Below are 11,869 nucleotides of genomic sequence, written 5' to 3' on the forward strand. Positions count from 1 at the left end.
CTAGTACTTTACGATAGGTACTGGTATTTCAACACATACAACAACAAAAAATTATTTAGTACTTGCCAGAGAAAGGGTCTTCAAAAAGTATAGCAAAGATACAGAGAAATTATAAGGTATAGCCCTTGTTATAAGTGTAATCTATTATAGGAATTAGTACTAATGAATATAACACAATAGCAAATACAGTAAATATCAATTTAAAACAATCAGTGAAGTTGACTGGGTTAAGGGACAAACAACATGGAAAGTAACATAGGAAGGACAAGGCTATATACACATACACACACACATATATGTAAATGATATTTACTTTTATGATATATAAACTTTATACATTAAGTATATAAAATATATTTTATACTTATATGTTGATGTATCAAATGTAACTATATATTCTGTTACATAAAATATTTTAATTTTGTATAAAATGTATTTTGAATATATGTACTTATTTAATTGTCTATCTAAATTAAAGTACACTGATGAATTTTTAAAGGAAAAAATTATTTTCACTAAATAAGCACACTGAAAAATTTCTAAGTCCAATAGCTTATTTTAAGATGAATAGCCAACATTTAACAAAAATTTAGCATTAGATATTTGTTAATGCGCTTGGAGCTTCCTACTAGCTTTTCTTGTTCTTTTCATTTTTATGAATCCATTTTTATTTTTATCCTTATTTATAGATGAGGGAAATAATACCTAAGACCACACAGCTAAAGACTAGTGGAGTTGTAAAGCAAACCCTATGGCCCAACTTTACTCCATTCTCTTAATCATGAACATTGTCACCTCCTGTTTTTTTTTTTTAATCTTAGTTGGGAGATACATCATAAAAAGGAGTAAAATGTACTCATATGGAACCCAAAATTTAAATGACACTAAAACGCAGTCACAATCATCAATTGAAAAAATGCTGTATTGAAATATGTTAAAAATTAATTTAAAAAGGCATGATGAACTAGGTATCAAAATTTTAATAAAGATAACATTTGACTCTGCATTTACATGACTCCCTCAATTGCCTCCCACTAGTTCCTGTGAGAATCCTATCTTTATTGAACATTTTACCATTTTGTTTATCATAGATGTCTTTACATTAATTTGATTTTTTAAAATATTACATTAAAACTCTATTTAGATTTCTGAGGGTTTGTTTACTCCTTTAAGGGAAAGAACTTATTTGTCTTACCCTTGAACTGGTCTTGCCAACCTGCCATTTCCTAGTAAATGTGATTTCCCAAATTCAGTAATCAAGGTACTATATTAGTGATTTATAACCAATTTTTTAAACTCATAAATCTCTTTAAGAACTGTATGAAAGGTATGAGCTGTCTCACCAGAAAGTATCTATTTATTCTTCAGTTTCTACAGTTATAAGTTCCCTGAAAAACCACTGATGAAGAGGTTTCAATTCTGTCTCTGCAAGAACTTTTTCAAAAAAAGTATTTCTTAAATTTGAGAATTTCTTTTTTTCTTAAAGAACAAATCAAAAAACATAAACTAAACAAAATAGAATATAAAAGATGATGCCACAACACCACCTCTGATAAAATATCCCTATTTTTCCAGAAAAGCTCTGATTCACTAGTCAATAATTTTTCTTATAACCTTATTTTTGACAACTTTAAGATATCATTAGTCAATAGTGCATTGCATTTTAAGCATCTGCTGTAAAGGAAATATTACAGACACTGTATATATATAAGAAATCTAAGAGTCATCAAGCTCCACTGTTTTCTTCTTTCCCCTCATTTTATACAAATAAGGTTGTTGGTATATCCTGTGCAAGTGTCCAACTTTCTCAATAACATTGGGTCACTTGTCTTTTGTAATCTATATAAAATTTACCTGATAAATAGGTAACATGATTAACACAAATAAGTATAGATGAGAAAAAGTTGAAAAACATTGTTTTTTGAACAATATTTAAAATTTTGATTTTTTGCCTCTTACAGAGAGCTCATTTGGTTCTTTCTACTTGATGTGAAACTAGCCAAAATAGTAAATAAAAACCTCTGTTCTATTCCTTTCCCTCTATTCTCAATTTTTATTGAAAGAGCTTTAGCTAATTTTAGCTGTGCTTATGCAGTTGATTTACTCAGTCTCTATATGCCCTTCAATGCAAAAGTTAAATTCAATCTCCATGAAGACATTCAGAATTTTTCTAGCCTGCTTCCATCACAAATTTCTCTAAAGTTTTGAAGTGATTAGGAAATGTATATATGCCTTGTGTCTTTACATCTTCTACCTCCAAATCCTCGATGACACAGCATCTCAAAACAGTAATCAGCTATATCAAATTAACACATTGTACAGTTTAAATTTACACAGTGTTCTATGTCAGTTATATCTCAATTTAAAAAGAAAGAAAGAAATTCCTAGAAAATGATCTGAACTGGCAGAACTCAGGTTAAATGCTAAGAATATCTTTGATTCAATTACTAAGGCCAGTCTTACACAAAAACAATCACAATCTAAATTGCTGTCTTAGATATTACAATTATTAAAAAACTTTCTAACTTACTTTCTGATTTACTTGTCTCCATCTTTAAATAATGTACAACATGGGTTATATTCAGGACTTCATGGCTATTAAGAATCATCCTCTTACATCTTATGGACTCATTCAGTACTTTACCCCTTGAACTTCTTGTTACTTCTCTGCTAATAGTCTTTTGTACAAGGTAACTGTAAAGCCTACTTGCTTTCCTATGAATATAACTATTTCACTGAAAAAAAAAAGCAACTCTTCTGCTGCTTTCATCTCTGCTTATTCGTCTTTCACTTTAATTGAAGAGTTAGGTCAAGAATCTTTAGTTGAATCTCTTGCTTCTTTGTACAATTTTACAAGTAAGAGGATATTTTTAATATACCTTATAGTAAACAAGTCCTGTCTACCACAGTGCAATTGCCAATCAAGGACATTTTTACTCCAAAAATTCAAATAATAAAATCCAGTTTTAGGAAGGTAAACAGATTTGATTAAGAACACATGGCTAATGAATTACTGAGCTCCCAAGTGTTCTCAGTTAGAGGATATTTTTAGTTTTCCAGTGTTGCTTCTGCAAATTAGTGTACTCATACTTGCTGGTCACAATGAGGGAGGGCATTGCTACTGATATTACACACTCTCCTTCTCCTTCTCATCATATAGCCTAGTGGTGTGGTGGGTCCAAAAATTGGTAAAGTCCCAGCTGTGCCTCAAACTCAAAAGTAAATCAGTCTGAGAAAAAATTTTAAATATTATATATTTAAAACATATGTGTATTTATACATACAAAAATATAAATATCTGTATATTTTTCTCAAACTATTTTACTAATCACTGGACCCACTTTACCACAAACCAATATAATAATTTTCTATGACATAATAAAGAGACTTTTTCTCAAGACAGTTGACTGTCTGTTGAGATGTTTCAATAACTCTGAAAATCTACTGAGTGTATGATGTGTCCCCCACAGTTTTAACATATACAAATTCACAACCTGCACAACTATAAGAGAGGCTCCCTGGGGGCACTGGTTTAGTTACTTCTTCGTCCCTCAGCTTCTACCTCTAAAACATGTTCAAGAGTTGCACTGAAAAAATGTCTGAAAATATTTCTAAAAAGGCACAGGTTAGTTAAATTGAAATTTTGCTCTTCTCAGTGCCTTCATAATCACCTAAAACCAGAGTTTCTTCTCACATAGTACTTAAGAAACATCAAAGAAACAATTTACATACTCAGACAGGGCTCTGCCTTTACCCAGTGATTAGGCAGTTGATTTATAGCTTCTCTTATATATGGTCAATAAAGGCTGACACCCTGATGGGTAATATAACTGAATATTATGGGAATTATAGTATGTCCATGGAAGAACTGTGTCTGCTGAAATAAGGTGTCAATGCCATATTATGAAACCTGAAGCTAGCACTAATTACATATGCTAATTATGGTGCTAATTATAACTCAAGTAGAGATAAATGGCTAAATTAGGAAAGTTCCATTCTCATATTGATAGAGTGAGGATAAGAAATGCAGAATTGCTTTTCTGGATTAAAGTGAAAAAATTACATCTGACTAGGCCTTTGGAAAAAGAAATTGACAAGCACAAAACTGAATCCAAAGACAGTTGAATTTTGCTTCACAAGGATTTAAAAGAAAACTTTCTAGGGTTAAAGACTAGGAATAGACTTACCATATGACCCAGGAATCCCACTCCTGGACATATATCCAGAAGGAACCCTACTTCAAAAAGACACCTGCCTCCCAGTGTTCACAGCAGCACTATTTACAATAGTCAAGACATGGAAACAGCCTAAATGTCCATCAACAGATGACTGGATAAAGAAGAGGTGGTATATTTATGCAATGAAATACTATTCAGCCATAAAAGCTGACAACGTAACACCATTTGCAGCAACATGGATGTTCCTGGAGAATGTCATTCTAAGTGAAGTAAGCCAGAAAGAGAAAGAAAAATACCAGATGAGATTGCTCATATGTGGAATCTAAAAAAACCCAAACAAACAAAGTATAAATACAAAACAGAAATAGACTCATAGACATAGATACAAAATTGTGGTTGCCAAGGGGGCGGGGGGTGGGAAGGGATAGACTGGGATTTCAAGCTTGTACTGTATAGCACAGGGAAATAGACACAAGATCTTATAGTAGCTCACAGAGAAAAAAATCTGACAATGAATATATATATGTTAATGTGTAACTGAAAAATTGTGCTCTACACTGGAATTTGACACAACGTTGTAAAATGATTATAAATCAATAGAAAATGTTAAAAATAAATAAATAAACAAATAAACAAACAAACAAATAAATAAATAAGTAAATAATCTACCTACATGCAATGGTCAAAAAAAAAAAGTTTGGACTACCTCTGATGCCTTCTTGTTGATTTACAATGCGTGTTAGCATATGAAAGGATTTGAGGTCTCCTGCAGAATCCAAGGTCAAGGAGAAGTATAGTATTATGGTATCAAAAATGGAAATAGATCTCATGTTAAAGTGAAGATTAAATAAGCTGTTTACTAATAGGTCATTTAAAATTGACCCCAGCATCTCCTCTGCTGAAAGGCAAAACTGAAAAAATACCTTGAAGCATATGGTGTCACCAAAGAGAACCAGAGCCTAAGGCCTCAGATGAGGGGTTCCAAGTACAAGAAGAACATCCCAAAAGGGTCCGTAGGACTGTGCAGACCTGTCTTTAGCAGTGGACACCACGTGGCATTGAGATGCATGACATGGTTATTAGAACAGACTTTTCAGTTCTCTCTGCACCTGAATTTGAAGCAGGATCCATCCTGCATTGCACTGAGCTGGTCCCTATTTTGGGGGTAGGGCTTAACAAGAGAAATGACCCTTCAAAAGGAAGATACTAGATTTCTACCCATACTCCAGGAAAAAACTGGGAGGATGAAGCGGTGACATCACTTTGAGTTTCAAGTTAAAGAAGAAGATCAATTGATTTACATGGATAGCAGTTTCCTCCCACCTCCATTATCCCATTTTTTTTCATCACTGTAAGCATCCCTGTAGCTCACTGTCTTCTTCACACAAGTAGAAATTCAGGCTCTTGAGTAAAGCATCATTGTGGAAGATAACAGCTTCATTTAGAAACCTCTTTGAAACATACAAGGAGGTCGATGGCCTATGTGCCCTTAGGAACTGTTCTTCTGGAGAAAACCCTGCTTTTAGTCTCTTTCTGCAGAGACAGATAGGTCAGGGAAAAAGGGAGGCTTCATTTGCTCCAGGTGAAACATCTGACCAAATTGGTAGCTCTCCCTTTTTTAAAAAACTGAAGTACAATTGATTTAAATGTTGTGTTAATTTCAGGTGTATAGCACAGTGATTCAGTATTTTTTGCAGATATATTCCATTAGAGGTTATTACAAGATACTGGGTATAAGTCCCTGTGCTATGTGGTGTCTCCTTGCTTATCTAGTTTATGTATAGTAGTTTGCGTCTGTTAATCCCATGCCTCTAATTCATCACCCCCCCCCCCCCCCCCCCCGCCAAGCCCTTTCCCCTCTGGTAACCGCTAGCTGGTTTTCTCTGTCTGTGAGCCTGTTTCTGTTCTGCACAGACATTCATGTGTGTCAGTTTTTGCTCTCCCTTTTAAGACGGGGAAAAGGAAGAGTCAGAGCACGGTTGGCAGTGGCGGGGCGCGCACCTCCTGCCCGTCTTTGCTGACGTCGTCCTCGGCATGCCTGGCCACGACGGAGAGGAACTGCAGCAGGCGGTGGAGCGTGTCGCAGTTGCAGGGAGGTAGAAGGTAGATGAGGAGCTGCAAGGTGCTCAGCTGTTCCTCTGGCTCCAGCACTAGGGAAGGCAGAAAGAGGCGCTTGGAGTAAGTAAAAGGGGGAACTCACACCACTCAGACCCAGAGTCCCAGGCCCCCTCTCAGCTGTCTTCAGAAAGGCATTAGCAAGGCAAGTCACGTTTCATTCCTTCACCCACTTTCCTGTCGGTTTAGCTATGTAGCAGTAAGGTTCTAAAGGATATAAAGATAAATTAGACCCGGGGAAATGTAACACCTAGAGCAATCTTGACAATCCAGGTTAGAAAGCTAACTTAATTTCCCTTACTGTCTTCTCCTTGCTTCCCTGGTCTAAATAATCATGTACTTTAAAGGTTACAGTGTTTCATGGTTGGTAACTATTTGCCAAAAATGACTGAGAATTGGTGAATGTTCCAAAATCTGACTTGATAACAGATTCGAGGCCCTTTTCTGTTGATCAGTCTACAAGCAGTAGACTTTCTGTCGGCAGTAACCAAGACAGCATAATGACAGTATCTTCTCTCTCTTTTGTGATCCTATTTTGATTGCAGCTTGGAGGAAGAAATACATGGAGGCGGACAGAGCTCTGACCTGTTCCTCCTCCCTCTTGCCCTCCTTCTGTCCTCTGTGGTTATGAGGATCTGTGCTTATGAGGTGGGAAGACCCATGAAAAACATCAGCAGGACCCCTATACAGGACCACTACTCTCCTGCCAGCACCATCTTGTTCCCTGGCCTGCAGCAGCATCTTGCTTTTTGCCTCTGAAACAGCTTGCCTCTAAGAAAGTGGAACTTAACCCTAAGATTCTGTTGGTTCCCTGAGCTAACTCCTGGTTGGTTCATTTGTAGCACCTCATTTGCATAGAGCTCACTCTTGGTTGGTCCATTTCTATCACTCCTGATTGGTCCATTTCTACAAAGCTTGTTCCTAATTAGTCAACTTTGTTACATCTTATTTGCATATGATGTTGCAAAATGTAGACTGGCAACTTATAAACGTCTGTGTAAACCTACAGACGGGGTCCAGAGCTTGTAGTGTTAACTCCTCTGGGACCACTGGAGTAGTAAACCTGAGTTCACCAACTCTCCGAGTGCTGCTTGGTCTCTCGCCCAGATCCAGGTTGCTGTCACAACTGAGCTGTGACACACTTTACTGTAACATTTCTAGCCCCGAAACAGCCACACTAAAAGCCCTGGCACTGGGCTATGCCACCCTGCTTCCCCTGGAATGTTTCCTACTCTGTTTTCTCACTCTGAGTTCCAGAAATGCAAACTCATTTTTAGGCACAGACCCAACATGAACTCAGTAGCACTGTCTACTGCCCTAGAGTCATTTAAAATCATCCCAGATTCTCTTGGCTACTTCCATTTGTTTTACTGCAACTTGCTTCTGGCTAATTCTCCCTAGTAAATCTCAGAAAATATCCCCAAATAAGCCCACTCATTAGAGACCAATAAATAAGGGCAAAAAAAAAAATTTATCAGGAAACACATTCAGTAGGTATTGCTGAGTGAGTTGGACATCACAGCAATCCAGGGACACATTCCTGCAAATTGCTACATTACATATAGAGAGTACTGATGAAAGCTGTGTACAGCTCCCTAGTGAGAAGGGGGTCCAGCATGTCCTTCAGTAACTCCTTCAACAAGGCCGCCACATCAAGATCACTGCTGCATTGAAATGCAAAAGAAGTGTTGTGACATGTCTGATACTGTTTACCCAGACTTCAGGATGGAGAAGCTAACATGTTGCCTAATCCACAGAGTCTACATAACTCAGCTATGAATATATACATATATATAAAATAATGTATATATTTATATATGCATTATTCAGTGAAATTATCTGTGAATTTCCAGAAAGTTGAGAAAAAAACCAGGGAATAGATTAGAACGTAAGTCGACTATGAGTGGAAGGAATTAACCTTGTATACAGCATGTGTTCTGCATGTCATGTTGGAATATTATCATTTTACAGAGGTACTTGTCAAGGAATAAGAATTTTTGTTTTATTTGTTTTATTTTTGTTGTTGTTGTAAGTAATGAAATTCAAAACCCCAACATTTATTTGTGATGGATTAAAAGACCAATAACTAAGTAAAAATTTTTACTTTAGATTTGTCAAAGTAGCCATATTAATAATTTCCAGAATCCCCCAATTTAATCAATATAATATGTCTATTAGCATTTATATCAGGAAGAACATACAATGGCAACAAAGCAAGTAACTCAGCACTTTCCTTAAATCCTTGAAATCTCAACTTCTTTTTTTCTTCTATATAGAAAAAAAATGTGAGTTGATGAAAGTACTCTATGAAATAAACTTCTATAAGAATTTATTTGTTTAGTTTTCCATTTATTTATTCATTCAACAAATATATACTACACATTTCTTGTGATCAGACACCATTACAGGCTCCAGAAATACATAGTAAATAAAGGGACAAAGTCCTTATCCTCAGTATCACAGGCCAGTAGAGACACAGGTGATAAATAGGTAATCTCATGAATGATCAGCTCTTAACATTGTAACAAGCTTGGGAATAAAAAATAGTGTAATTTCACTCATCACCTTTTCACCTGTTGAGAATACCCATTACTGCACAAAACAGTCATTGATGCAAGGCAAATTTCCATCAGCATACATCAGACACTCAGAGCAAAGAAGCCTTCCATTTGTATTACTCCTATTTGTAATGATTAAGACACACCATGATATTTGTATTTTTTTTTTTTTTTTGGTTTTTGGTTTTTTCCTGAGAGCACACACATATAGGAAGAATGTACATGGAAAGAGCTTTTTTCTATGAATTAACATATGAATTAAGAGTGACTGGTTATGATTGGGAGTTCAAGATTTGCAGATACTAATGAATACATATAAAAGAGGTAAACAAAAAGTTTACACTGTATAGCACAGGAAACCATATTCAATATCTTGTAACTTATGGTGAAAAAGAATATGAATGAATGTACGTATATTCCTAAATGACTGAAGTATTGTGCTGTATGCCACAAAACTGACACAACATTGTAAACTGATTATACTTCAATAAAAAATATTTATATATAAAGAGTGACTGGTTAAACTGTGTGATCCTGAATTGTTTTTTAATATTTTGGTAAGCTGCTTAAGCCTCCAAAGAAATGAGTGAATGGAGCTTCTCTCACAGCAGGTGGACAGATTCAATGAGATAATTTATGGAAAAATATTCTGCTATTCTGCACAGGGAAAGGCTTTAGAAACATTATTTTATTATCTTTCTTCATGCGAATCCTGTTATTGAACACTGAATGTTGCTTACTTGTCTCTTATGTGACTATTATACATTAAAAAAACAAACATGTAAAATATATTTATTTTGAAAACCTCTTTTATCTTGACAGAAAAGATATATTAGGAGACTTGATATCAGTCACTTTAAATAATATGAAGAAATATAATTTTCTCAGCTACATGAAGCTAAAAATTATTTTCATTTGCTTTTTTTATGGGTTGCTGAGTTCCCTATTTCCTTCTGTTGGAACCAACAAAGGAATATTAACATTTCATATCATTTTAGCCAACTAAGGAATACTTTTCTCAAAAGATGGCTTGTCTTTTATGAAGTCATCATAAATATAAACACATTGCTAATTAGGGAAACTATTCCTGAATAATATCAAAATTTAGTTGCAAAAATGCAGCTTAGTGCTCAAGATACAAGGTATCTTGTAGGTGCAAATGATCACCCCCTAAATTTGGGGGTGATCAATGATTCCAGAGAAACTTAATCAAAATTATTTATTCTAGGGACAGTAAAGTTATAATTATAGTGTGTTATATAAGAAGAAGGTTATGCCATTTTGTGTAATGTATTCTGCCAATAATCAGTGTTGTATAATTATTCTGTATTATCATTTGATGGTTAGAAATTCTCTGAATCTCTACTTTTATAACTTCAATACAATATTTATGGGTTAATTTTGTCTTGTTTTACATAATATAGACATATCCAGACATTTTAATTTAAAGCATTTGGTACTAACTCTATCAAAACTTTTCTTTCTTTCTTTCTTTTAATCAAAGTAGTTGATTTACAATACTATTTTCAGATGTGCCACACAATGATTCAATGTTTCTTTAAATTTAGTCCATTTGAATTTATTATAAAGTACTGGCTATATTATTTGTGCTGTATAACATGTCCTTGTTGCTTATCTGTTTTGTACATAGCCATTTGCAACAACATGGATGGACCTAGAGGGTATTATGCTTACAGAAGTAAGTCAGAGAAAGACACTTATATTTGGAATCTAAAAATATAAAACAAATGAATATAACAAAACAGAAACAGACTTACAGATATACAAAACAAACTAGTGGTTACCAGTTGGAGATGGAAGGGGAGGGGCAAACTGGGAAAGGGGTATAAAAGGTACAAACCATCAAAAAATTTTTGAGATTTTGCCTTTAGTTTTGGGGACTCAAACTGTAATAGGTTGAAGGGTAAAGAAAAAATATTCAGAAGTGAGTTTATATAAGTTTGAATTTTGCTTAAGGTAATTTATTGAAAACCAAATAATGAAATGAATGAATTAATAAAATAAAAAGAAATGAATAATGAAAACTTTATTATTTTGAATAATTACATACATAAGATTTTATAGCTAGTTTAAGGTCATGTAAACAGTGTTAAAATAGATATTTCACATTTATCCGATCTTAATTAAAACATGTACTTAGTAAGGAAAACCTAGAAAATGAAGAAAAATATTAAAAATAAAAGCATTTTAGAAAATATCTTGTAATTACTTGATACTTTGGTTTATTTGTTTTCAGACTTTTCTTCATGAATCTATGTCTGTAACATAATTGAGATCAACTATATGTGTGTACACATATATATAGTATATAAGCCTTGTAATATGTATGTATATATGAAGGTTGATTAATATTGTGCCACAAAAATTTCATGCCAGTAAAAATCTCTTGTAATTGTCATGCAAAATGGATACAAAATAATCTATTGTGTAAATGTTTCATCTTTTATTTTCTCCCATTCCATAGGTTGTGCTTTTCTTTTGCTTATGGTTTCCTTTGCTGTGCAAAACTTGTAAGTTTAATTAGGTCCCATTTGTTTATTTTTGCTTTTATTTCTACTGCTTGGGTAGATTGCCCTGGGAGAAAATTGCTGAGATGTATGTCAGATAATGTTTTGCCTATATTTTCTTCTAGGAGTTTTACTTTATCTTGTCTTATGTTTAAGTCTTTGATCCATTTTGAGTTGATTTTTGTATATGGTGTAAGGGAGTGTTCTAGCTTCATTGTTTTACATGCTGCTGTCCAGTTTTCCCAACACCATTTGCTGAAGAGACTGTCTTTATTCCATTGTATATTCTTGCCTCCTTTGTCGAAGATGAGTTGACCAAAAGTTTGTGGGTTCATTTCTGGGCTCTCTGTTCTGTTCCATTGGTCCATATGTCTGTTTTTGTACCAAAACCATGCTGTCTTGATGACTGTAGCTCTATAGTATTGTCTGAAGTCTGGGAGAGTTATTCCTTCAGCATCTTTCTTTTTCTTCAGTAATGTTTTGGCAATTC

At 34.4% G+C, this 11,869-nt stretch overlaps 1 protein-coding gene across 1 annotated transcript in view; it reads left to right on the plus strand.

Annotated features, from left to right (window-relative positions):
* LOC135320444 (H(+)/Cl(-) exchange transporter 4-like) overlaps positions 1–8,484 on the plus strand; it is a 31,441-nt gene extending 22,957 nt beyond the window's left edge. The window contains exon 3 of the mRNA XM_064483569.1: positions 6,839–8,484. Within this exon, the coding sequence (XP_064339639.1) occupies positions 6,839–6,877 (39 nt within the window). The 3' untranslated portion in view covers positions 6,878–8,484. The remainder of the gene's footprint in view (positions 1–6,838) is intronic.
* The last annotated feature ends 3,385 nt before the right edge of the window (positions 8,485–11,869 follow it).

The sequence above is a fragment of the Camelus dromedarius genome, chromosome Y (assembly GCF_036321535.1).
Source record: "Camelus dromedarius isolate mCamDro1 chromosome Y, mCamDro1.pat, whole genome shotgun sequence".
In the NCBI taxonomy this organism is placed as follows: Eukaryota; Metazoa; Chordata; class Mammalia; order Artiodactyla; family Camelidae; genus Camelus; species Camelus dromedarius.